This window comes from Thermoascus crustaceus (genome assembly GCF_041956765.1).
Source record: "Thermoascus crustaceus strain CBS 181.67 unplaced genomic scaffold VTN00scaffold_2, whole genome shotgun sequence".
NCBI lineage: Eukaryota > Fungi > Ascomycota > Eurotiomycetes > Eurotiales > Thermoascaceae > Thermoascus > Thermoascus crustaceus.
Genome location: NW_027192528.1, coordinates 2,350,392 through 2,376,099, shown reverse-complemented (window position 1 = coordinate 2,376,099; position 25,708 = coordinate 2,350,392). Strand labels below are relative to the sequence as shown.

At 53.3% G+C, this 25,708-nt stretch overlaps 7 protein-coding genes across 7 annotated transcripts; 4 read left to right on the top strand and 3 right to left on the bottom strand.

Moving 5' to 3' along the window:
- Positions 1 to 177: 177 nt before the first annotated feature.
- On the bottom strand, positions 178 to 1,245 carry VTN00DRAFT_4389 (uncharacterized protein; the record flags this gene model as incomplete). The annotated part of the gene is made up of 2 exons (XM_069430810.1): positions 178 to 1,000; positions 1,094 to 1,245. The coding sequence occupies 2 exons, from the start codon at positions 1,243 to 1,245 to the stop codon at positions 178 to 180; spliced, it is 975 nt and encodes a 324-aa protein (XP_069289909.1).
- A 711-nt stretch (positions 1,246 to 1,956) lies between these two features.
- VTN00DRAFT_4388 (uncharacterized protein) lies at positions 1,957 to 3,325 on the top strand (the record flags this gene model as incomplete). Its single annotated transcript, XM_069430809.1, has 4 exons — positions 1,957 to 2,060; positions 2,110 to 2,149; positions 2,208 to 2,677; positions 2,746 to 3,325. The coding sequence occupies 4 exons, from the start codon at positions 1,957 to 1,959 to the stop codon at positions 3,323 to 3,325; spliced, it is 1,194 nt and encodes a 397-aa protein (XP_069289908.1).
- Positions 3,326 to 3,929: 604 nt separating this feature from the next.
- Positions 3,930 to 5,377, top strand: VTN00DRAFT_4387 (uncharacterized protein; the record flags this gene model as incomplete). Its single annotated transcript, XM_069430808.1, has 3 exons — positions 3,930 to 3,959; positions 4,103 to 4,292; positions 4,491 to 5,377. The coding sequence occupies 3 exons, from the start codon at positions 3,930 to 3,932 to the stop codon at positions 5,375 to 5,377; spliced, it is 1,107 nt and encodes a 368-aa protein (XP_069289907.1).
- Positions 5,378 to 6,464: 1,087 nt separating this feature from the next.
- VTN00DRAFT_4386 (uncharacterized protein) lies at positions 6,465 to 15,971 on the bottom strand (the record flags this gene model as incomplete). The annotated part of the gene is made up of 6 exons (XM_069430807.1): positions 6,465 to 7,790; positions 7,887 to 8,011; positions 8,075 to 11,341; positions 11,425 to 14,623; positions 14,752 to 15,516; positions 15,720 to 15,971. 6 exons carry the CDS (start codon positions 15,969 to 15,971, stop codon positions 6,465 to 6,467), a joined length of 8,934 nt encoding a protein of 2,977 aa, XP_069289906.1.
- A 3,958-nt stretch (positions 15,972 to 19,929) lies between these two features.
- VTN00DRAFT_4385 (uncharacterized protein) lies at positions 19,930 to 20,173 on the top strand (the record flags this gene model as incomplete). Its single annotated transcript, XM_069430806.1, has 2 exons — positions 19,930 to 19,969; positions 20,013 to 20,173. 2 exons carry the CDS (start codon positions 19,930 to 19,932, stop codon positions 20,171 to 20,173), a joined length of 201 nt encoding a protein of 66 aa, XP_069289905.1.
- A 36-nt stretch (positions 20,174 to 20,209) lies between these two features.
- Positions 20,210 to 21,347, bottom strand: VTN00DRAFT_4384 (uncharacterized protein; the record flags this gene model as incomplete). Its single annotated transcript, XM_069430805.1, has 3 exons — positions 20,210 to 20,326; positions 20,384 to 20,695; positions 20,757 to 21,347. The coding sequence occupies 3 exons, from the start codon at positions 21,345 to 21,347 to the stop codon at positions 20,210 to 20,212; spliced, it is 1,020 nt and encodes a 339-aa protein (XP_069289904.1).
- Positions 21,348 to 21,810: 463 nt separating this feature from the next.
- On the top strand, positions 21,811 to 25,646 carry VTN00DRAFT_4383 (uncharacterized protein; the record flags this gene model as incomplete). Its single annotated transcript, XM_069430804.1, has 5 exons — positions 21,811 to 21,954; positions 22,018 to 22,377; positions 22,432 to 22,864; positions 22,925 to 25,312; positions 25,372 to 25,646. 5 exons carry the CDS (start codon positions 21,811 to 21,813, stop codon positions 25,644 to 25,646), a joined length of 3,600 nt encoding a protein of 1,199 aa, XP_069289903.1.
- Positions 25,647 to 25,708: the final 62 nt, after the last annotated feature.

Here is a 25,708-nt window from a genome sequence, read left to right as displayed (position 1 = left end):
TATATATATATATATATATATATATAATTTTTTTGCAATTTCCTAGTGGTTCAGAAGGATATAATTCCATCTGAACTATACTTGACTGTACAATCTGTTGAAACATGTCAATTCCGCCGTAAATAGAATCAATCGTTAAGCGGGTATCAATATCAACATCACAAGACGCGCTCGACCTCACGAGTCCATCTCCATCTTTCTCAGCTCCCCAATCGTAACAGCAATCACCCTTGCCATCTCCTCGCCCTTACTCCAGATCTCGTCGTGCGATCCCCGCAAGTCTTCAAGCACGATAATCTTCGCCTGCTCTCCTGCTCCCTTCTTCTTCTCCGCCCACCCATGCTCAAGCGCCTCCTTCATCGCAGCCACCTGCCCAAAATCGACCAGCTCGTCGTCCCGCGAATGCGCCAGCACGGCGAGCCTCCCCTCTCTCCATCCGTCTTCCACCCCGTCGGCGCCTTTCTTCGCGGCGGGTGACACCGCGTCCCAGAGCTCCTCATCCGGGCCAAATGCACCCTCAATGAACTCATGATAGACATTACAATCCCTGTACGTGTTACGGAGCAATCTGAAATCATAGATCCCCTCAACCCCAACCACGGCCATGGGCCGTCTCAATCTCGTAGACGCAGGCGCAGGCCTCGCGCCGGCGACTTGACCCATGACGGCCTGAAACGCCAGCGTCGCGCCACAGGAATGGCCGACGAGGATGCACTTCCACCCAACACCACCGTACCGGCTCTGCAGGAGCGCGAGCGCGTCCCGCACGTCATGGATGTGGTCCGGGTGTTTCGCGGCGCGGAGATGCGTGGGTGTGGTGCTGGTGTTGTCCTGGGGGAACTGGGGATGCGGGCTCAGACGGTACTCAATGGAGGCGAAGCCGGCGATGTGGGGGAGGGTTGTTGAAGTGTAAATTGAGGAGCTGCGGAGGAGGGGTTGGGTTGCGTCGAAGGAGGCGGAGGTGATGGTGGGATCGCGCCAGGCGCCGCCGTGGATGTAGCTGGTGATGAGGAGTTAGCCTGGTCCGTAAGGGATATATATGATATGATATCTAGTGAAATTGAGATAAGGCAAAGCTGGGATAACTACATACATCACCCAATAACCTTCATGGGAGCCTTTCATAGCGTCCACTCGGGCACACACGGTGACGGTCTGGAGATCATGCTCCCCATAGCGATGGGTGGTTTGGAACCAGCCGTCGTCGGAGATCAAGACAGACGTCTTGGTACCTTGTGATGACATAGCTGATGTGGATTATATTGATAGCTCCATGGAGGCTTCTTGTCAAGGGTTGGCGCTGGAGACTGGGGAGATGTCTGGCTTCACAGTGGGTGATTGGAGGGGTATTCAGATAGCAATATGCCGATTTCTTTTTTCAGTTGTTGGCTGCAGGTGATTTCAAGACATATGACAATTTCTTCTAGATATGCACAGCGACTATTCAAAAACTCGGGAATCAGAGTTGCTGGAAATTCCACCGTTCATAGATTGGTTGTCTTGGTTTTGCAGTCACTCAGGACCATGCAAATGGGGTATCTGGAAGCTTGGTGTATGTGCAAATAAAAGTGATCTGCCGTATTCTTAAATAAATAAGCAGGGAATTACTGAATAAAAGCTTCAGCAGGAACGATAACTAAGTGAAGAATATAGTACTTTGTAAGCACAGAACCCTATGCGGCACGTACCGTGCTGTCTGCGGGAGGGGTCCGCTCCAAGCTGCTGCGAGACAAAGACCTCACTCTGCACCACAAACGCGTGAGAGGGCACAACACCGCCAAGCCAGGATTCTGGAGAGCATAAATGTATAATTCTTACTACTTCTCCGTGCATCTTCTTACATCCTCAACTGAGCAACGTCTGTTGATCTCGTCGACCACCGCCACACGGCCGATCTGGCTGATATCTTGGCACGCTAAACCATTTATGGAATTAGCCGCTGGGAAATTGAGCAAGATGCCCACACAAACCGGTGGCAGCGACAAGAGCGACAAAGACTCAGCATCTCGTCCATCGTCGCCATCCAGCGCTACCTGGGCTGCAGAATCCAACATGGCGGAGTATGTACTGTCTTCCCGAGTCTCTGGAATATCAGCTAATGTCTGGCAGGAAAGAAGTACCCCTCACGGCCGTCCAGGTCGACGCCCTGGTACGATATCCTCCATTTCCCCCCCGAATCGGCAGGATTACTGATGCGCGACGTACAGGTGGTCATGAAGATCATCAAGCACTGCTCCCAGGCCTTCCCCACCACGGCGACCGGTTCTATAGTTGGTATGGACGTTGGGGGAACTCTGGAGGTCACCAACTCCTTCCCGTTCCCCGTTGTTGAGATGCCCCCGGACTCGCATTTCGACAGCGCCACGCCCAACCCCGCGGCGGCCGCTCCTCGCGCGAAGGCGAACGTGGCCTACCAGGCGGAGATGATCAGGATGCTGCGGGAAGTGAACATCGACGCGAACAACGTCGGGTGGTACACCAGCGCGAACATGGGCAACTTCGTCAACCTGAACGTCATCGAGAACCAGTACTTCTACCAGAAGGAGAACTACGAGCGCACGGTCGCTCTCGTTCACGACGTTAGCCGCAGCGCCCAGGGCAGCCTGAGCCTGCGCGCCTTCCGCCTGTCGCCTCAGTTTATGGCGGCGTTCAAGGAGAACAAGTTTACCGCGGAGCAGTATGTTTTTCCCTTGATTTTCCAGCCTGCACAGCATGTGAAGGATATTCTGACATGTTCTTCTCTAGGCTCCAAAAGTCGAACCTTAGATACCAGGATATCTTCGTCGAGCTTCCAGTGACGATTCACAACTCCCACCTTTTGAACTCCTTCCTCCACCAGCTTCCCGCCAACCCTCCCTCGGGCCCACTGGACTTCCCTCCCTCTCTCTCTGCGCTGAAGACCAGCCCGATCACCAAATCTACCCCCCTCGCTCCCAACTTCGACAACCTGTCCCTGAGCATCGACCCCTTCCTGGAGAAGAACTGCGACCTTCTCCTCGACGCCATCGAGACACACCACACCGAGAACAACAACTTCCAGTACTACCAGCGTGCGCTGGCCCGAGAGCAGAACAAGATCGCCCAGTGGCAGGCCAAGCGCAAGGCCGAGAACATGAGCCGTGCCGCGCTCAAGCAGCCCCTGCTGCCCGAGGACGAGTGGCAGCGCCTGTTCAAGCTGCCCCAGGAACCCAGCCGGCTGGAGAGCATGCTGAACAGCAGACAGGTGGAGCAGTACTCGCGCCAGATCGACGGTTTCGTGGCCTCGACGACGGGCAAGATGTTTGCGGTCAAGGGCAACCTGCTGCCTGGCGAGACTACCAAATAAATAAATACATGAAGAAAAAACAATGGTGGATGTTGCGCGCGCCTCTCGCTCGCGCTATTTCTGTTTGTCTCTCTCGAACAACTGGGGAAATTTTGTGGGCTACTGATTGCATGACCGTTACGGCGTAGGGAGGGAACATGTGTCTATCTGGCTGTTAATATGTAGATGGCCATTCTCCTGTTTTCTTATATTCCAGTGACGAATAGAGTTACGGGATACGACTCATAAAAAGGATATATCCATTGCATATTCTCTTGTCTTGGTATACTGTACTGTTCTGTTTGTGGCGACGTCTAGTAGCATAAGCAACTTGCTCTGATAACTCGCATACCGAGACCGATCGGTCCAGACTCGGCCACGCTGCGGCGTGACATCACAAGCCCTAAGGCTGAGTAAGCAAGACAGGGCATGAGGCATCATGTGACGCATCCGAGGCTTCCGAGCATCGGCCGCGGACAGCGAAGTCATGACGTCCTTTATCAGATGGGAGAAGATCAGATAAGATCAGCGCCTCCCGCTGCTGCTCATCGTCCCTCTTCTTTCTCAACTTCTCGACTCTACAACAAGAATAGCGTTCATTATTATCGATTATACTATATCTCCCATGTATAACACCAACACTGATATCCTGTTTGTAAGTCCGCGTTTCCCTTCCATCGTCGCTCTCGCAGCTCTCCTGCCCCCACGGCGATAACGATAAGCTGGCTCCCCCGCTGGAGGAGCGCAGACAAAGAGCTAGGCAAATCACTAACAATTGATCCCAATTCAAATCCACAGGCCGGAGCCTTCGCAGCAGTCACGGTCGATCTTCTCGTCTACCCGCTCGACACGCTCAAGACCCGGATCCAGTCGCCGCATTATGCGAGGCTGTACAAGGACCCGGCCACGGGGGCCGTGAGGCGCGGTGTCCTCTTCCGCGGCCTGTATCAGGGGGTTTGGAGCGTGATATTTGCGACGATACCGTCTTGTGAGTTTTGTCCCCTTTTCTTATTTATTTCCATATTTAGGGTGGTTGTCCTGTGATGGGTGCTGAGACGAGGCAATTGCTGCTGTCGTCTCTCTGCCTATCCGTCTGTCATCGTCGTTGGACACCACCGTCCCAATTAACTACTATTTCACTAGAAAGAATATATATGCTAACAATTAACCTGTACCAAACCGACAGCCGGCGCATTCTTCACCACCTACGAAGCCATCAAACACGTCCTCACAACCTCCTCCACCTCCTCCCCAACCCCAGAAAAGAACCTCCTCCCATTCACCCACCCCCTCCCCACACCCGTAATCCACGGCATCGCCTCCTCCATCGCCGAATCCGTCTCCTGCTTCATCCTCACGCCCGCAGAAGTCCTGAAGCAGAACGCTCAGATGATCACGGCCCGGTCCCCCGGGACACGAGGACAAAGCGCGACGTTAAGTGTGCTGTCGCAGTTCCGTCGCCATCCAACCAGGCTGTGGAGCGGGTATACGGCGCTGGTGGCGCGGAACCTGCCCTTCACGGGGATCCATTTCCCCATCTTTGAGTATCTAAGGGGGCATATGATCGATTGGAGGAGGGAGTATAAGGCCAGGGCTGCGGCTGCTGCGGGGGCAAGTGTGAATCAGCAGGAACAGAGCGGTTCGTCGGATGCGGATCAGTTGGTCGAACGGGCTGGAATTACGGCCGTAGCGGCTGGTATGGCTGGCAGCGTGGCTGCGGTGGTCACGACCCCGATAGACGTCGTCAAGACGAGGATTATGCTCTCCGCTGGGGAGGGCAGCCCGCAGCAGCAGCAGAAACAACAGCAGCAGCAGCAGAAACCATCACCCTCCACGGTTAAGAGAGATGCAAGAAAACCAGGAGCCTGGGCCGTCGGCAGGGACATCTACTACAGGGAAGGTATCAAGGGTCTCTTCAGCGGCGGCGCACTCCGCGCCGGCTGGACGGCCATCGGACTCGGTCTGTACCTGGGCGCCTACGAGGGTGGCCGGTTCTATCTGGAGAACCGGCGCAAGAATCGGTCGAGGGCCGAACTTGGCGTGAAAGGGGAGGAGAAAGAGGCAGTGATATAGATTATTGTTCCCTTTTTCTTTTTTATTTATCTATCACGGCGTGATAGACGTGATACGACGTCTGGAGTTGGGTTGATTGATACACTTCCCGGGAGGAAAGACCGGAGTTCTTGGTTATGTCAATATCCCTTTGCTATTGTTTGATAAGGTTGGGACTCTACTGTCTCTGTATCAATTTTTTGATCTGATTTGTCGTCGGCTTGGGCGTGAAAAGAGGGATCTCTGGGTCATCGTTCTAAAATGTTGGAAAGGTTTCCTTGCAATGGTTGACATCATACATGGAGTTTTCGCTGCTTCAACATGTCGGTTCCTTTGCGCTGGGTAATACATAACAATGTGATGGGACAGGAGGTTAGGGTCTCGGAATACGCTTCAGGTATCTGGTAGGTTACTGCGTCAAAGATAATTCTACACCCTCAACACAAAGAAACACAATTAAAGTAGATACATTTCGTAAATTGATATTATCATCAGTGACCGTACACGGTACAACCTTTCTCACGCGTACTAGAACAGTGCCCTCGAAAAACGCCATTCCGACCGTACCGTTCCATGTTGCAACCTATATCCAGGATACAGATTGTAAGCAATGGGTCGAACGGATGTTGAACTGTTAAGTAACATAAAAGACAAGCTAGAAGCTTCAATTCAGGAATTGAGCAAATGAGAAATGCAAGACAGCGAATCACCCGGAAGCAGAATATGGCCAAAAACAGCAATCGTAAATTCATAATGCAGAATGCGGTTATTGGTGGCAAGTCAGCAAGTGGAAAGTCGTTGGAACTGATAGCCTGTTCTCGCGTGGCATATCAAGGATATTCCAGAATCGTCAAATCATAACCATGCAAAACCAAATGTTGTAAGACATTTGGGAAGGAAAATCACCAATCAAGAGAATACATACAATGGAGAGATACTGTCATTTCATCATGTCAGTCATGAGAACGATTCCAAATCACGGTCATTTTCACCATTGAGGGTCCCTTGAACCAGATCATCAAATTTCGTAAGAAACACCGAACTCAAAAAATATGGTAAACAGGATCTGTCGCATCTGAAAGGCTAGAACCTGTTAAACGCAGGTCCATCATCGGCTGGTGAGCTTCTTGAACCAGCTCATCCGCTTCAACCCAGTTGGCTGAGCGCGGTGGTCATCGTACGCTCTGCTGTTACGCTCCCGTTCGCAGTCGCCGCTTCCAGAGCTGCTCTTGATAGCTGCGCGCTCAGCTCTTCGCGCTTCTCGCCGCCTGGCCCGGATCTCATCAATCTCTTCGTCAGGAAGACCGGGATACTTTGCGCGCTTGTGCGCCAGTCGACGCATACGTCGTCTTGCTTCCTCATCTGAGGATAGCGAGTGGGTGTTTTCTGCACCAGGCGGGGCATCGACGACGGTAGGTACAATTGGTGGGGGTTCGGGGGGATCTGTTGCTTGCGAATTAACCCATGATGAGGTTTTGTCTCTGCCACCGCTCATGACAGGGAGGAAGTCTGGATCTGCGGCAACTGACTTCCGACGTCTCGACCTGCCACCTTCCTCACCGGAATGGTATGAACGGTGGTGTCGTCTCTCACGCTCTCCGGCATACTCATCAGGAGGATACCCGTCTCCGATCGGTTCAGCAGCAGACGAGCGGTGTCGACGATATCTAGAAGCATGCCTAGAATTGCCGTTTATCTCTTCAGTTTCTTTAGTTCTCCTTCGCTCACGCCGTTCAGCGGCTTTGGCCTCGGCTAGAGCTTCCGCCTCTCTAGCTTCTGCCTCCCTGGCTTCCTGTTCTTCTTTCGCACGGCGCTCCTCTCTGGCGGCTCTACGAGCCCTCTTCTCTTCCCGTCGTCTTTCTTCTCTTTCTTCCTCTTCTTCTCGAGCGCGCTTTTCATGGGCTTCTCTTCGTCTAGCTCTCCTTTCTTCAGCTTCTCGAAGTTCAGCGTCAACCCCCATCTGAGCAGCAGCAGCATGCCGTGAAGAACGTTTTGCTCGACGTTCTGCTCTTCTGGCTTCTGCATCTTCTCGCTCCGTACAGGCTTCACCGGCAGGATCTGCGTCAGTTGCGAAGCCCTCGACATCAGTCTCAGCTCTCATCGACCGTCTTCTCCGCTCCTCACGTCTCGCGCGTCGAGCTTCTCTCTCTGCGTCTGTCATATGTCTGGCCTCTTCATCGCGATAGGAGCGAGATCGGCGACGTTCCGGTGGCTCCGCTTTTGTTGACCTTCGAAGAGATCCAAAGAGTCCCAGCAAACCACCTCCTTCTGATTTCTTGGGTGTAGTGGTTGACCTTCTGACACGTCGCTCTTTCGGAGGAGGTTCAACGAAAGCGAGGTCATCCTGCCCTGAGAACACCTCTGGACCGTGGGGTAATTGATCTGCGTCGACCATGGCGATATCATCTTGGAGGTCGTCAGGCTTGGCTCTTGACTGTTTCAACGTCACGTTAGCATTGCTCATAGTGCCCGCGGGCTTGTGACCGCGCGACAAAGCCGAGCTTTCAAAACTAGAGGCTCTCTCGCTTACCTCTCTCCTTCTCCTCCGTGAATGTTTCGACGACTTGTGCGGTTCCCTGGGCGGCAGTCCATCGGCATCGTCATGATCATTTACCATGACTACGTCATCATCGTCAATGGGGTACCGATCAGGAGCTGCTGGTAACGGTGAATTAGATCGAGAGCCAAACACAAAGATCGATAGAACCGTATACTTACCAGAAGACCTTTCTTTCCTTGTGCTTGTGCTTTCTCTCTTCGCCCTGGAATCAATGCCCATCAACTTGGCCGCTTTGTCGGATATTTCAGGCCTGTCATCGGGCGGCGGTGAGTACATTCCAGAGTCATCGATACCCATAGATTGCCGCCTAGAAGTCGGTCTTGAAACGTGACCGTTTCGCCGAAACGACTTCGTTCTTGGAGGACCGCCTAAGATGAAAGTGGAGAAACCCTTGGCCCGGCTATTCTGTCGAGAGTGCCTGGCCTCTGCCCGCTTCTCCCTGCCCGAGGTAGAAGAATTCTCCAGTTCATCCTCTAGGTCTCTGGGTTTTGGACGCTTGGTGGCGGCAGATTTCGACCTTGTCACAGCAGGAGAGCGCTCCCTTAAGACATCGGTATCCTCTTCCGGCCTGGTCTCTCTCTTGACCGTTTTCTTAGGAGACGCAGCATCCCAGTAGCCGCCTGTCGTGCGTTCTAGTTTTCTGCGCTCCTTTGTAACCGGCTTAGTAGAAGTCGGCTCGGGGGGCGGCGTGGGAGGAGCGCCGGCATCTGCATCAGCGTCAGCACCAGCATCGGCATTAGTATCGCCATTGGCATCGCCATGAATATCGCCATTAACATCGCAATGAGTATCGCCATTGGCATCACCATGAGTGTCGTCAATAGCATCGGTATGAGCATTGCCACCAGCATCGCCATGAGTGTCAAGCTCGAACTCTGGCTTAGGTTCAGGCTCAGGCTCAGGCTCTGCCGGTAGCGGATCAGGAGCAGGCGGAGGATCTTCCATGACAACTCGGCGCTTTGGCTTGTGTTTGAGGACAGGATACTCTTTTTTGTAGACAGGAAGCACTTGCTTGGAGATAGGGACCTTTTTCTCTTTCTTTGAAGGCTTCTCAAACGCCGGTTCCTGGACTGGTGCTGGTTCTGGAGCGCTGAAGTAGTTGTCGTCGTTCTCAGGCTCAGGGAAGCTCCCAGGAACAGAGTCTCGTGAGTGCTTCTTCAAGTGAGCCGGCACAGGTGATGGAGGCGCAACAATGGTCTTCCTGTCTTTGTTGGATGACTTGGATTTAGATGCGCTGGTTACCTTTTTGGGTGGGGCGGGCTCCTGCAGCCGCTCGACAGCTGGCTCCGCAGCGAGAGGAACAGGCCCAGCGGGCTCCTTTTCCTTCTCTCTCGCTTTCTGCCTCTCTTGTTCGAGAGCCTTGACGTGTTCCACCACCGAGAGCCTGCCAGTTGTCTTGCTCTTGGATGCCGCGCCTGTCTTAGCTGGCGGCGCGGCTGACGCGGCTGGTTCGTCTGCCTCAGGCGCGGCCGGCGCTTCTGCGCCCTTCACAGCATCTCCAGCGTCGCCAACGAAGTCATCCACTGCGTCCGACTTCTTCTTGTCGCTGGCCTTGCTGGTCGGTTTGCTGGCCTTCCCCTTGGTTTTGGTGCCTTTCTTGGGCACTTCGTCAGTACCGTCCAGAAGATCACCCGCCGGCCTGGGCTCCGGCTCCGGCTCCGGTTCTGGCTCCCTGGGCTTCTCCCCTAACTTCTGCTTCGTCAGTTTCGACTTGGCCGCTGTCGGAGTGCCAAAGGTTTCCCAAAGGCTTGCAGCTGTCTTTGCTGGAGCTTCCTCTACAACCAGCTCCGGCTTCGATGTTTCCTCCGAATCTTTCCTCTTTGTCTTGGGTAGCTTACTATCTTCCGACTTCGATGATTTCGACAGAGAGCTCTTCTTGGTTCCCTTTGCAGTCTTTGGAGTGGCCGCACCCCACGTGTCATCCTCAACCATGCTGTCAAGCGCAGGTACTTGCTCTGGCTCCGGTGCAAGGTCTTGAGCTGGGGGGCTAAGTGCAAGTGGGGGAGGTTCTTCCACACTCTTTTCCTTTTTCCTCTTGTTGCTTCCCCAGAAACCCCATCCGAAACCCCATCCATCGTCCTCGGCTTGTTCGTCAGGAAGAGGATCTGTAGTAGTTTCCACAACTGGTTCCGCAGCAGGTTCTGGAGTGGGCTCTGGAACAGGCTCTGCTGGCTGTTCAAGTACAGAAGGAATCTTAGCCAGCTCATCCTTACTTGGTATAGGAATGCCTCTCTTCTTTGCCTCTGCCAGTCGTCTCTTCTTTTCTTTGCTTGAAAGATTGGGCCAATTAACAAAGAGGTTGTGCTTATGCTCGTCGGCCACGGGTTCGGGCTCAGGCTCTTTTTGGGGCTGAGGTTCGGGTTCTGCTCGCAGCTGCGGTTCCGGCTCCGGCTCCGGTGCAGGTTCTGGCTCTTCTGCTGGCTTAGGTGCAAGATGGATTTTATCCAGTTCCTCCTTGGTAGGTATAGGGATGCCTCGCCTCTTTGCTTCTGCTAGTCGTTTCTTCCTCTCTTTGCCTGAGAGATTGAGCCAGTTGTCAAAGAGGGGATGATGCTTGGGCACTGCAGCAGGCTCAGGCTCAGGTTCTGGTTCAGCTTGTGGCTGCAGTTCTGGTTCTGAGGGTTCCGGGACAGGAGGAATCATGGCAAGCTCATCCTTGCTAGGTATAGGTATGCCCCTCTTTTTGGCCTCTTTTTTGCGTTTCTTCTTTTCCTCCGATGACAATTTAGGCCAATTGTCGAAGAGGGGATCATGCCTCGGCTCAGGCTCTGCAGCAGGTGCGAGATCAGGTGCGGGCTCGAATTCGGGCTCAGGTTCATGTTCCGGTTCAGGTTCGTGTTCAGCCGATGGAGGTGGTTCATGAACAGTACTTTTGCCTTTCGTCAATGCAGTCACCCAGGAACTCCAGCCCACATTGTTCCCTTCAACCTGCTCTTCAGGAGCAGGCGCAGGCGCAGGCTGCAGCTCAGGTTCAGGTTCAGCTTGAGGCTGCGGTTCTGGCTCTGGTTCTGGCAGCTCTGGAATGGGAGGAATCCTATCTAGCTCGTCCTTACTAGGTATAGGTATGCCCCTCTTTCTAGCTTCCTTCTTGCGTTTCTTCTGTTCTTCGGGTGACAGATTAGGCCAGTTGTCAAAGAGGGGGTCATGCCTCAGCTCTTCAGGCTCTGCAGCAGCAGACATAGAGCCAGGCTGTGGTTCAAGTTCAGGCTCGGCTTGAGGCTGTGGTTCTGGCTCCGGCTCTGGCGGTTCCAAAGCAGGAGGAATCTTGGCCAGTTCTTCCTTACTAGGTATAGGTATGCCTCTCTTCTTGGCTTCTTTTCTCCGCAGCTTCCTTTCCTCTGCTGAGAGATTAGGCCAGTTATCAAAGAGGGGATGATGTCTCGGCTCCTCAGGCTCTGCAGCAGGTGCAGGATCTGGCTCTGGCTCTGGCTCGAGTTCAGCAGATGGAGGGGTTCAGGAATAGGAACAGTATTTTTGCTTTTCTTCTTGTTTTTCTTCAATGTAGTACCCCAGATGCTCCAGCCCCCATTATCCTGTTCTTCTTCTACATTTTCTTCAGCAGCAGGTGCAGGCTCTGGCTGCAGCTCAGGTTCAAGTTCGGTCTGTGGCTGTGGCTCAGGATCCAACACTTCAGGAGCAGGAATCTTAGCCAGCTCATCCTTACTCGGTATTGGAATACCTCTCTTTTTGGCTTCTTTTTTCCGCTGCTTCCTTTCTTCTGGTGAAAGAAGAGGCCAGTTATCAAAAAGAGGGCCATGTCTAGGCTCATCGGGCACTGCAGCAGGCGCTGGCTCAGGCTCAGGTTCAGGTTCTGCTGATGGCTCGGGAGTAGAAGGGATCTTAGCCAGCTCATCTTTAGTAGGTATAGGGATGCCCTTCTTTTTGGCCTCCTCCCTTCGCTTCAGTCTTTCTGCTAAGGAGAGACTAGGCCAATTGTCAAAGAGAGGGTGGTGCTTCGGTTTCTCAGCCACTGCAGCAGGCGCCGGCTCAGGCAATGCAGCGGGCACTGGATCAGGCTTAGCAGCAGGGATTTTAGCCAGCTCATCCTTACTAGGTATGGGGATACCCTTTTTCTTTGCCTCTTCTATTCTTTTAACTCTCTCTTTGAATGAGAGATTGGGCCAGTTGTCAAAGAGAGGATCATGCTTGGGTCTCTCAGGTGCTGCAGCAGGTGTGGGCTCAGGCTCAGGTTTAGGTTCGGGTTCGGTTTCGGCTTGTGGCTGCGGTTCGGGTTCTGCTGACGGCTTGGGAGCAGGAGTGATTCTATCCAACTCGTCCTTACTAGGTATGGGAATGCCTCGCCTCTTTGCCTCTGCCTGCCGTCTCTTCTTTTCTTTGCCTGAAAGAGCGGGCCAGTTATCAAAGAGAGGATCATGTTTGGGTTGTTCTGGTACTGCAACAGGCTCATCATTGGGCTCTGGCTGAGGCTCGGGCTCGGGCTCAGGGTCGGGTGCTGGTGCTGGCGCAGGTTCAGGCTCTGGAGGTGCTGTCTCTTCAACTGCTGAAGTGACAGTGGAAACTTTCTTCTTGAAAAATCCCCAAAGCCCCCAACCCTCTTCGTCGGATTCCTTTTTCTCAGGGGTTCGCTCTGATCCTTGGGCTGTATCCGGCTCTGGCTCTGGGGCTGGTTCTGGTTCAGGCTCAGCAGGCGGTGGCTCCTCCACACCTGTGCCCTTAGCATTTTTGTCTTTTTGCTTATTACCTGTGCCCGAGCTATCCCACCAGTCATCAGAGAAAGCTCCTGGAACAGTCTCGGCTGCGGCTGGGGGTTCCGGTACTGGGGTAGGATCTTTACTAAGTGCGCCCTTCTTTTTCTTATCCTTCTTTTTCGTGGATGTACCCCAGCCCCAGTCCTCATCAGCGGCAGCCTCTGTGACCTTCTCCTTTTCCCGTGCGTCTTTCGACAAGTCAAAGGAAGCCCGGGGATCATCAACCTTAGTCTCCTCTACAGTTTGTTGTGAGGCAGGCGGTTCTTCTTCGACCTTCAGAAGACCCTTCTTTGCTTTTTTCTTGTCTTTCTTGGAGAGCGAAGCATCCCATACATTCTCAATGGCAGGTTCAGGTTCCGGAGCTGGAGGTTCCTCTTCAATCTTAGGAGGAGGGGGTGGTGGTGGCTCTTCTTCAGTCTTCAGAAGACCCTTCTTTGCCTTCTTCTTGTCCTTTTTGGAGAGCGAAGCACCCCACACATTATCGATAACAGGTTCAGGTTCAGGCGCTGGGGGTTCCTCAATCTTGGGCGGCGGCGGCGGTGGTGGTTCTTCAATCTTCAGGAGACCTTTCTTCGCCTTTTTCTTGTCCTTTTTGGAGAGAGAAGCGCCCCACGCATTATCAACAATATGTTCAGGCTCAGCGACTGGAGGTTCTTCAACCTTAGGCGGTTCCTCTTCCACCTTTTTGCCTTTCTTCTTCTTCTCCACCGCCGGAGTAGCCCATTCAATTATGGGATCCGGTTCCAGAACTGCTGGCCCGGGTTCAGGTCCGGGCTCGGGCTCGGGTTCGGGTTCAGCAGGTGGAGGAAGTTCAGGAATTGCGTTTTTGTCTTCCTTCTTCTTGTCTTTCTTCAATAATGCAGCCGCCCAGGCGCCCCAGCTCCCATTGTCCTCTCCCTCCTTGACTTTTTCTCCACGAGCAGGCGCAGGATCTGGCTGCGGCTCAGATTCAGGCTCAGGCTCAGGCTCGGCAGGCGGAGGGGGTTCCGAAACGGTGTTTTTGCCTTTCTTTTTCTTGTCTTTCTTCGACGTTGTTGCCCAGGCATCCCAGTCTCCATTTTTCTCTTCAGCTTTATCTTCAGAAGCAGGCGCAGCCTCTGGCGGCGGCTGGGGTTCGGGCTCAGTAGGTGGAGGATCGGGAACAGCGTCTTTGCCTTTCTTCTTCTTATCTTTCTTCGAGGTAGCCGTCCAGGAGCCCCAGCCCCCGTCGTCCTCTTCAGCCTTTGCTGCAGGAGCAGGCACAGGCTCTGGCTGCGGCTCGGGCTCAGGCTCCGGTTCTTTGATGACCTCCTCGACGACGCCCTTAGCCTTTTTCTTCTTCTTATCCTTCTTTGACGACATCGACGCCCAGATGTCATTAGTCGCAGCAGGCTCAGGCTCGGGTTCTGTAGGTGGTTGTTCAGGTTCTTTTACCGGCTCTTCAGCAGTCTTCCCTTTCTTCTTGTCTTTCTTACTCCATGCTGCCAAAGCGTCATCTGCTGTAGGTTCCGGCTCCGGAGCCGGCGGATCTGGCTCTTTAGCGGTTTCGTGGAGTCTTCCCTTCCCTTTCTTCTTGTCCTTTTTCGTACCCCACGCGTCCCACCCGTCGTCGACAGGTTCTGTCTCCTTGCTTTTCGCGGCCTCAGGCTCCTTAGACGGCTCTTCAAAAACTCCCTTTTTCTTCTTCTTGTCTTTCTTTCCAAGTATTGGGAAGCTCCAGTCTTCTTCCTCTTGTTTCTTCTCCTCAGGGGCAGCCTTGTCATCACCGTCATTGTCAGCATTTCCGGGCTTTCCGAAACCTACATCGAATGCGCTTGTCTCCGTCTTGTTCTTCTTACTGCCACTAACTGCCCAGGGATTTTCGTCCCTGTCGTCCTTCGTATCTTTTGCCCCGTTATCGGCACCGAGAGAGGCGAAACCCCAACCGACACTAGCACCAATGCCAGTACTCCAATGGTTACCCCACAGGCCGAACCCGACTCCCGTAGTTTTCGGAGGGGCATCTAAATTCAAGTCCAGCTGAGGTGTGTTGTCAGTTAAGCTGATATCATAAAATGAATCAGGGGGAGGTTCTGCAACAGGGGCAGGTTCGGCCGCCTGTCAACGGTTAATGAAGTCCATTCCTGAAAAAAAAAACTACGCCTTACCTTTCCTTTCTCATCCCTTTTTTTGATAGTTGTAGTACTGGCCCATGGATCGTCAGCATTTGCCTCAGCAATGTCATCAGCCCAGCTGAGATTGTCGCTGGTGCCAGTGGTAGTGGCAGTTTCTTCCTCTTTCCTCCTCTCTTCCTCCTCCTTTGCGGCCCTTTCTTCTTCTTCCTTCCTCTTCCGTTCCTCTTCCTCCTCTTTCTGCTTCTTCTTGTTCTTTTTCTTACTACTACCTACATTCCAGCCTCCCCACCCATCATCGCCGCCACCACCATCACCATCACCACCTCCGCCTTCGCCATTACCGTCGTTACCACCCGTAGCACCATCGCCACCGTGCGCAGAATCTCCAGCGTCCTGTGTATTTTCGCCTCCCTTCTTCTCTCCGCCATTGTCGGAACCTCCTTTATTACTCTGCGCCGGCTTTTTTGCAGCTGGCTTTTTCTTCTTGCGCTCGCGCACACCGGATGGGGTTTCGAAGTTTTTGGAAATATCAGGAGTAGGTTTCTGGATGAGATCCGATTCCTTTCTTCGGTTTGTTTCCGCGTGTTTAGCAGGCGCTGCTCCATCCTGCGCCAAGTCTCTCGCCTCGGCCAGGGGAGGAAGCGCAGAGTATTCAGGAGGAAGGTCTGCGATGGCATCTGTATAAGATGGTGGTGGACTACCGTAACCTGCCGGGTGGGATGTTCGGAGAATGATGTCCAGCATCAGGAAAGCGATTTTAAGGGGAGTCGTTGAACATGCGGATGCGGTCCGAAGTGACTGCAGCAGTCAGTATCAGGCTATAGGTCGAAATAAACCCTAGATGGCTACAATGCGATAACGAGAGCAAGCACCGGTTTGATGTCGCCGGATGACAGAGTGGTTGCAGTGCGACAACGACAACGCTCAAGTAACTATCTCGGAACGACGCATGGGAATGCAAAATTGCGCTCACGAAACAAATAGTCAGGATAAATGCGTACCATACTAGCGGATTTTCTTGAATTCGATTGCCGTGCCCCTGCGCAATCGTCCTCACAATACAACCTGGAACATGGAACCTCGTTTCTAAACTCCACCTCTTTACTTTCCGTACTTCTAGAGGAGTCCCATTTTTGATTATATTCGCCCTGCAAATTGGTCGCCAGAATCGTCTGCGTTCTTAATCTAGCGCATATGGGTTGCCCGGGAACGACGGCTGCGCTGCGCGACATCGCAGGAGGCACAGCTTCCATCCTGATGTGTTACTGTTTCTCGAGCGCTGGCTTGCAGGCAACGAGGTCAAACACATGGATGGTAGCGCTTCATGAGCGTCACTGTGCGCGATCCGTCTAGAAAAGATAAGAGTGTTGCCGACAAGAGGTCGAATACCCGGGTGCAAGCTCGGACGGAAGCGCGACAACTTCCGTAGATGCGACGGATGTACTCGAGCTGTCAGGTAGACTGAGCAGCGTCAAACGTGACACCTAAATTCGCGGAAAAGCAGCAAAAAAGTCAATAGGGTCGTATGCGCGTAACAGAAATGCGCAGGGTGCGTGCAATCGATAAAGCAAGGATAAGGCAAGGGTCCCATGGAACTTGTGACCATGGGCGGTTGAACTGCGGCGGAACCTTGAAGGGACAAGACCGTCTGCAGGGAGAAACACAAAAAAGGCGAGTGGAACAGTTAAGGCTCAGCTCCGTTGCTGCTGAACCGGGAATATGTTCTGTGTCAAGCCACAGGATTTTCTAAGAGTAATTCAATGATGGCTCTTTCTGAGGGCTTTGTTCTGATCTCCGCAGGTTCGCGGTGCTAGTGTATCCAGCCACCGACACCAAGCACTCGGAAGGGGGGCTGGGGGACTCGGCCAACCGATGTGTGATTCGAGCAGCCTAGAACGGCGAGGGTGGGACGCCAGATGTGATAGGGATCACGCAGGCACAGGCCACTCAGCGTGGTTGCCTCTAGGGCTGTCGCGTAACGAGTTCTCCGTGACTTGATCAGTGGTGGTAGTTGGCGCGGAGGTTTTGCGGTTATTTGTGTATCACCTCTATCGTCTTAAGACTTGTAGGTTAGGGAGCCGTATCGATAGCGATCCTCGGTACCCCCTGCGGCATGCAGAGAGCTGAATTCCAACGCGTGCTCCTTGCACGAGCTAAAGTTCATTCAACAATAACAACAACAGGTAAAAATAGGATTGTAAGGTCAGGTCAGGTGTCTTGTTTACCTGGCCGGTCAAGTCCTTTTTCAAGCCCTTAGAACCGCGACAGGAAGGTGCTAAGGCTTAACTTAAAGCCCTTCTGATCCATGAATCACTGAATCATGAGCTAGGTGGGGTGGGATCGGCTGGAGGCTAGAGTTAGTAGTGGTTAATGAGGAGCCTCGGGAACTGTAGGGGACGCAGCACGCTGGAGCTAACAAGTTCCCTTCTTTTCCCGCTCTTGCTTGCAGATTATTTCTTGGGAGAAGCAACAATATCAGCAGTTTAAGAAAGGGGCACAGAACTTAGAAGAAAACGAAAAGGTCAGAAGAAGAGGGTATTGCACCATAGACCCGCCAGCGGCTGATGTACATACGCCTACTGTAGGTACTCTGGGTAATGGGTATGCAGCCGCCGTACGCAATCAGTAGCCAGGAAAAGACAGACAAGGGTAACCGCGCTGTCTGACAACCACCAGGTTGAAGAGGGACAAGCGTGAGGGATCTATTCAAGCTCTCAAAAATTTTTTAAAATGGGTCATCCGGGTGGTTTATTATTTTTTCTTGTCTGGCTTCACCGCATCGATCGCAAAAAAGTCAAATGTGCCCATTGACCAAAGCGCCCATCGAGTCTAACGGCGAGTGAGCCACTCACACTGTCAGTTGGAGGAAGCAGGCGTTGACAATCCCAACTGGCATTTGCAGGTTAGCTACCACCAGAAAGATCCTTGCATTGGCATCTTGACCAGCCGGGCGCCGCCACTGGCGCCCGAGTCTAATGGTGTCGCACAGGCTGAGGATCGGAGGTCAGCTCGGGGCCCAATTGTGGGGCTGAAGTTCAAAACCCTTTTTCTCCGCTAACAATCGGGTTGCTTTCCTATCGCCGTACGGGGTATTCCGTATCGAATCGGTATCGCGGTGCTCTTGTCCCCGAGCTACTGTATATGGAGTTATGTCTGTCATCATGGTGGGCACAGGAGGGGTGTCTTCGAAGATAGGAGCAGCCCATCGCTGTATCAATTACCTGCATATCAGACCCAATAAAGGAATAGACGGACAAGGTGACATTTGGCGATGGGTACTGCGTACAAGCAGAGGAGAAATGGGGTCGAAAGATCGTCTTTCGAGTCTGGGGCCGCCCCGAGGCGGTCCATGGAACACGCGCCTGATTGTTAACAGTTGTGAGGCGGGGAGTGGCCGCGCCAGCGATTCATCGTCATTTCTCCGGATGATAACAGACGCGGTTAGCGAGTATCTGTATGCGCGTAGGGGTTCATTACACGCGAGCAGCGATTGTGGGGAACTCGGTTGCTTCAACTTTCGAGGTAGATGTCCAAAACGTATATATCCCATCAGTGGCTCTTTCCCAAAGTGGGCTGCAATGTCTCCTATCCTGCATTAACAGGTAAGAATTATACCAAAAAGCCTTCAGTTGCAATTGAAAATGAATTATGCTAGGTTTACAATTACAATATATTTATCCCCAGATTTTATCCTTTCCTCCTTGACCAGACACACGGAGGTGCTCTCCAAGCACTCGTGCTTACCTCCATGGACGTCATCGGACTGCAAAAGGACAACCTTACGTGAGCGCGTCTCTCGTGATTGAATGATCCATCCCCTTTCGTCAATTGCCGCATAACTGCCAGCTGTCGCCGGCATACTTTCTTCCTCTTTCTAGATACCTATGTAGGTGCCTAATTTTGCTTCTGCCGCCAATGTGGAGTCACATAATGACGGCATCCAAGGCAGAAAGAGAAATACCCAGCTTTGTCGGCCTTTCTCCTTCCTTCCCATCCCATACGTTAGGTACCTAATAGGTACCTACTAAGCAGGCCCCTCACTGTTCGAGTCTTGAGGGAGGGGGAGGGGGCAGTGACAACTCATCAGGGGCAGAATCATGCGCGACATGAGACATCTAACCGTTTCTAGTCAATTCTAGGCCGACTTTCCAAGTGCGTGACATCAGATATGAAATTCTTTTTCCCAAATCAGAAAGGCAGTAAGGGTAAGATTTTGAAGACAGTGTCCTTATCTAGGTAATATTTTCTGTTCCATTCGACTCCTCTGTGTTAACCGCCGGCGAAGCAAACGCTGGAATGACTAACAGACAAGATACCATAGCTTGGGTAGGTACTAACCTTAGTACATGTACTGCGCAGTGCAGTACATGCATGGTCTGGTGACACTGGTTCTTGGTTAGAGTGGAGCATCATTTGCATGGCCGACATGCAACTCGATGCAAGTTACGACGCTCGCGCAATGCGGCGTGGAAAAGGCAGCGGGGGGACTGTCTGGGTCTCGGCTCCGAACGCAAAGCGAAGCAGCACAAAAAGCCGTATTGTTATTTCACTTATGTTTACTTTTATTTGCGGACACGACACCACCACATACCTATTTCCTATAGTTGCAGCAAACACGGGTGAGTGCTATTACATCTGCATGCGCATAATCGCATCGGGCTACAGGTGCGGCTTCTTCACCGCTACATCGCATCGTTGCGGGATCTGCCATACGTTCAATTTTACGAGGATGTGCAGAGGAATGTGATATTTGGTATTTTCAACCCCTTGCTCGATAAATTTTATATGTCCAACATCTTGGCTTGTTCGTTCGTTCTACATCATACATTAGTACCTCGGATCCACTCTAGTGGGGTGCGCTCCCAAATCTCCATAGCCTAGACCACAGTGTCTCTATCAGCCCTCAAGCTTGAAATTCTCGATAAAGCATGTATACCCAATAGGGCTTGCCGCTGTGCTTTCTCCAAGAGATACGAATGAAATTACAGTAACAATGTCGCATTGTGTTCGGGGCGAGTGTAAAGGTGATTAGCAGGTAGCCTGCCAATTGAATGACCCGCAGTGAGAATAAATATATCATATCGGGCTCCCGTGTGAACTAGAATACTTATCAACTCGCTTTACAAACGAGCCTAAACTTCTTGACTTGCGTCTGATCCACTATGTAATTTATACGATGACATCATATTTCATTGCTGCAACAGCTCTGTGATGGTATCGCTGCCCAATGACTTTCAGACCGTGGATCGAGGTATAGGAAAAAGGAAGGGAAGGTCGAACGGCCAGCTGAATAGAAACCCAGCAATTTGGTACGGGATGGGGAGAAATATCAGGCATAAAGACTGGCCAGGAAAGTTATAGTACATTCATATTCATGAAGAAAATGGGTTTCCGTCTGGAAGTTGATCTCCTCCGGTTAAGCACTCATCCAACACCGATTTTTTCGAAGCACTAGTATCAACTAACGAGGTCCATTTATTTCTTTTCAGACTTAAGCAGTCGCAGCCTCCTTGGCAGGTGATTTCGTATAAGTTGGTTCTTCACCGTAAACCTTTCTGTATTCTTGACGGTACCGCTCCTCGTCGGCAGCTTGGAGCTTGACGTATTTCTGTTTCGACCATGTTAGCTCTGACAAAGGAGAGAATAGGGGGTCGTGGAGACTTACCTCCTTTTCGGATGGTGTTAGGCTGTTCCACTCCTGCGAAGCACGAGTAGTGGCGTCTTTCACTGGCATATGCTTGAAATCACCACTATCAAACCGTTCTTTGACGAAGTGTATATAAGCGAATCTGGGACGTGTCACCTGTCTCTCATCGTGGATCGGAGGGTATTTCAATTTCGACTCAGGGAGAAGCTTTGCAAGCTTCTTCCGGGCCTCGTTTGCTTGCTTGATCTGAAGAGGGGTATGGCTCTTAACCCAGTCCACATAAGCAGCTGCATTGGCTTCCTTGTTGGATTCCGCGGTGCGAGCATAGGACTAAATAGGCAATGTTAGATACATAGCTTTTCAAACACAAGGTGACCGCGGGGCTGCAGACCTCAAGCTCATCCGGCGACAATGTCTTAACCGCCGCGGTTGCTTCCTTAAATAATTCCTGGGGGGCTTTGCCCTCCCCTTTGCCCCTCAACTTTGCAAGCATGTCCGTAAGAGCCAGAGAATGTGCTGTGCTAGACAGTCGCTTCGGTGGTTCCAATGCCATTGCCTTCAATTCCTTGATCTTCTGCTTCAGCTCCTTGGCCTTCCGGGCTTCTTTCTGTTCCTCCGTCAATTCCTTTTTCTCCGGCTTCTTTGCCTCGGTTTTCTCCGGCTTCTTAGTCTTGCTGGCCTTCTTGGTCGTCGCACTGCTGGCAGATCGTTTCTTTGTAGCTTTGGTCGTAGCTTTGGCCTTTCCGGAATTAGCCTTTGGACGACCAGCAGAGGTCGCGTAGGAATTGATCAGAGTCTGCGACAACGCGCTCCCGTACGAGCCATTGGTGGTGACAGAATCGACCAGGAGGCCGCTAGCCGCTAGAGGAAGGCGTCCTGCATGGCTAGGAAGCAGGGACACGCGAGCCGGCACAGAAAATGTACCGCGCAGACTCAGTTGGCGGAAGACGTATCGCCCGCAGCGAGCAAGTGCCGGAGACATGGCGAGTCGACCAGGGCGAGGATGACAGTTGGATGGTGGGGGAGTGAGATGGTCGAGGATGTGCGGAGACGTACTTGATCCAAGCACAGGTCCAAAACTAGGAGGTTGGATCGCGCGCCGGCCAGCGTCCGCTTCCGGTTCCGTCCATTTGTTGGCGTGCGCCGAAACGGGCAACTGACACACGTGACCGCCCGCCGAGCTTCGGAGAGTTATCACGTGACGCAACTGTCCGGCGGCGGGTCTTTCACGGCGTGCAGAGCCGCCATCGACCTCGCCGCCTTTGCCAACACCACACGACGCCGCCGCCGTCGCGCTTCCAAGCACCAGCACCTGGTTTGAGGCATGCTTGGCTCCATTCGAGCATCAATGGACGTGGAATAACTCGTCCTCCTATCTGTCTTGCGTTGCCTGCCGCTTTTGAGTTGTCTCAGTAATACTCACTCATCGTTGTTGGCCTGCAACAATGGCTCGCCACGGGGATACTCGCTCACCATCACCTGTAGGCAGCACATACTCTTCGTCCAAACGGAGCCGCAGAGATGAAGATCGCTACGAGAGAAGCAGGCGAGATGATGGAAGGAACTATCGCAGGTCTCGCAGCCCGGAGGTACGTTCGCAGCACTCTGTCTCTGGAGGCTTGTCTCGTTTGGCTGACAGTATCCCGACGCAGAGGCGATACCGTGATCGCGATCGGGAACGCGATTCATACCGGAGACGTGACCGTTCCCTAGACAGACGCGATGATTACCGTGATGAGGACGTCTACAGACCCAGCAGAAGAGATCGCTCCAGAGATCGCTCCAGAGAACGCTCCAGAGAACGCTCCCGAGAACGGCGTCGCTCGAGAGACCGAGACGACGGGCGGGACTATCGTCGGAGAAGTCGCGATAGGGACTATCGAAGCAGGCGAGAAGACTCCCGCGACCGGGCTCGGAGGCGGAGAGACGATTCTACTGACTCGAGGCGCAAGTATAGACGGGATGACAGCAGAGACCGTGCTGATAAGGATGCGGGCACGAGATCCCGAGACGTAAGTTCGGGCAGGACAGCGCGTTCGTATGATCGGCCCGCTGACACCTCTCAGGGTTCCAAGCCGTCCACGCCGGCCGCTCCTACAGCTCAGACGGATGAAGAGAAGAAGGCTGAGAGGCTCGCGAAACTAGAAGCCTGGAAACAGAAACAAGCAGCTGAGCGGGAGCGGAAGCAGCGAGAACTCGCCGCATCTGGTGGTGCGCGGAGCATCTTGGAAGAAATTGACAAGAAGTCTGGGTTGTCACCAGCTGTCAGTTCACCCCAGTCGCCTGCGATACCGACAGGTGAAGCTGCTGCTGCTCCGTATGCTGGGAAGTTCGATCCCAAGGCGATCGCAAAGAAGGCAGCTGTGACATCGACGGGGCCGTCTTTACTTGGAAAGGATGTCACTGTTCCGGATTCTGCCAAATCGTCCGCAACCTTATCTTCTACTACTGCAGGGACCCAGGCTAACAATTTCTCAGCCACTGCAAGCGCGCCATCTGGTAAGTCCCTGGGTTCTTGTTCTTATACTGGAACGTCGACTGACGGTTTCCCTCGCGCAGCTGTTCCCTTGAAAGCGAAAGGCAATATGAGCGGCTTTGGCTTAGGTGCAAAACCAGTCGCGGATGCAGAAAAGGCATCTGCCACACGAACTTTGGGCTTTGGCGAGGAAGAGTCTACGCGCAAGAAACTTGAGAAATTACCAACCCCTCCGCTGGAAGACTCCAAGGATGTTGATGCTGCAGCCGCGGACGACGACGACGACGATGTCGATATGCAAGACGGTGGCACGGAAGAGGAGAACGCAGCTGCTGCACGAGCGGCTGCAGAGAAGCGAGAAGAACGTCTGCAGAGTCAGGCCCTCGCCGCCGAAGCAAATGGCGATGTACACATGGCCGATGCGCCGAAGCAAGAGGCTCAATCCGATGCCATGGCTGTCGATCAGCAGGCAGAGGAAGAGGTTGACCCGCTGGATGCTTTCATGTCCGGTCTGGCGGAATCTGAGCCTCAGAAGAAGCCCACTGGCGCAAAGTTTTCCAAATCTAAGCAGCAGCAGCCCGAGGCTATATTTGGTGACGAAGACGATGCGGACATTACCGCTGTCGGTGAGAACGACGCCGAAGACTTCCTCGCCATCGCAAACAAGACCAGGAAGAAGAAAGACATCCCAACCGTTGATCATTCAAAGATGAATTATGAGCCATTCCGGAAGAGTTTCTACACTGAGCCCCCTGACTTGGCCGAAATGACTGAGGAAGAAGTCGCGAGCCTCAGACTCGAGCTTGACGGCATTAAAGTGCGTGGTGTTGATGTTCCCAAGCCTGTGCAGAAATGGTCGCAGTGCGGCCTGGGTATCCAGACGTTGGACGTGATCCGCAAGCTTGGTTACGAGAGCCCAACCGCCATTCAGTCGCAGGCAATCCCGGCGATCATGTCAGGGCGGGATGTCATCGGTGTTGCGAAGACCGGATCGGGAAAGACCATCGCGTTCTTGATTCCCATGTTCCGACATATTAAAGACCAGAGACCCTTGGAGAATATGGAGGGCCCCATTGGTCTGATTATGACGCCGACCCGGGAGCTGGCAACGCAGATCCACAAGGACTGCAAGCCATTCTTGAAGGCTCTGAACCTGCGAGCGGTCTGTGCATATGGCGGCGCTCCGATCAAGGATCAGATTGCCGACTTGAAGCGTGGCGCAGAAATTATCGTCTGTACACCAGGACGGATGATTGATCTGCTTGCTGCGAACCAGGGTAGAGTCACAAACCTGCGAAGAGTCACCTATGTCGTCCTCGATGAGGCCGATCGCATGTTCGACATGGGTTTCGAACCGCAGGTCATGAAGATCATGGCCAACATAAGGCCCACCCGACAGACCGTTCTGTTTTCCGCAACCTTCCCGCGCAACATGGAAGCTCTTGCCCGGAAGACATTGACGAAGCCTGTCGAGATTATCGTCGGTGGCAAAAGCGTTGTCGCTCCGGAAATCACGCAGATCGTCGAGGTACGGCCCGAAGAGACGAAGTTCCTGCGTCTTCTGGAGCTGCTGGGTAATCTCTACTCAGACGAGAAGAACGAAGACGCGCGTGCTTTGATCTTCGTGGACCGCCAGGAAGCTGCCGATAGTCTCCTCCGTGAGCTGATGCGCAAGGGCTATCCATGTATGTCTATTCACGGTGGGAAGGATCAGGTCGATCGTGACTCTACCATCGACGACTTCAAAGCCGGTATCTTCCCTGTCCTGATCGCAACCTCCGTGGCGGCGCGTGGGCTGGATGTGAAACAGCTGAAGCTCGTCGTCAACTACGATGCACCGAACCATCTTGAGGACTATGTCCACCGTGCGGGCCGAACCGGACGTGCTGGTAATACCGGTACAGCCGTCACCTTCCTGACGGAAGAACAGGAGCGTTACTCCGTGGACATTGCTAAAGCACTGAGGCAAAGCGGGCAGCCCGTGCCAGAGCCTGTGCAGAAGATGGTCGACTCCTTCCTGGAGAAGGTGAAGGCCGGCAAGGAGAAGGCCAGCGGCTCCGGCTTTGGTGGAAAGGGTCTGGAGCGCCTGGACCAGGAGCGAGACGCGGCACGCAACCGCGAGCGGAAGACCTACCGGACAGGCGAAGAAGGCGAGGAGGAAGAGAGAGAGGAGAGAGAAGAGAAGGGAGACGACATCTTCGCCAAGGCGGCCTCGGGCGTGCAGAGCGCCACCGCCGCGACGGCTGGAGTCCCCAAGGGAATCGACCTGGATGGCAAGATCACCGTGCACAAGACGGAGAGGGAGGCGCCTGGCGCCTCGAAGAACCCGCTGGACAAGGTCGGTTCGGCCGTGGCGGATATCCACGCGCGCCTGAACCGCGCCGGAGTGATGCGGTCTGGCGTCCCGATCGACAACAAGGGCCCGGACGCTGGTGCGTTCCATGCCACGCTTGAGATCAACGACTTTCCACGTAAGTACCCTCTTTTTATCCCCCCTTGGATACTCGAGCAGCTACTGACTATCGTACAGAGAAAGCTCGATGGGCCGTCACCAACCGCACCAACGTCGCCAAGATCCTCGAAGCTACCGGCACCTCCATCACCACCAAGGGCAGCTACTACCCGCCCGGCAAGGAGCCCGGGCCTGGCGAGAACCCCAAGCTGTACATCCTTGTCGAGGGTGACACGGAACTGGTGGTCACCAACGCCATGCGCGAGCTCATGCGTCTGCTGAAGGAGGGAACGCTGGCGGCAGCGGATAGTGATGCTCGGGCGCCGGTCAGCGGAAGGTACAATGTTGTTTGAAAGGACGTATCGTGTCTTGTTTTGTACTATTGTCTTTTGCATGCCATCAGGAGATACCTATG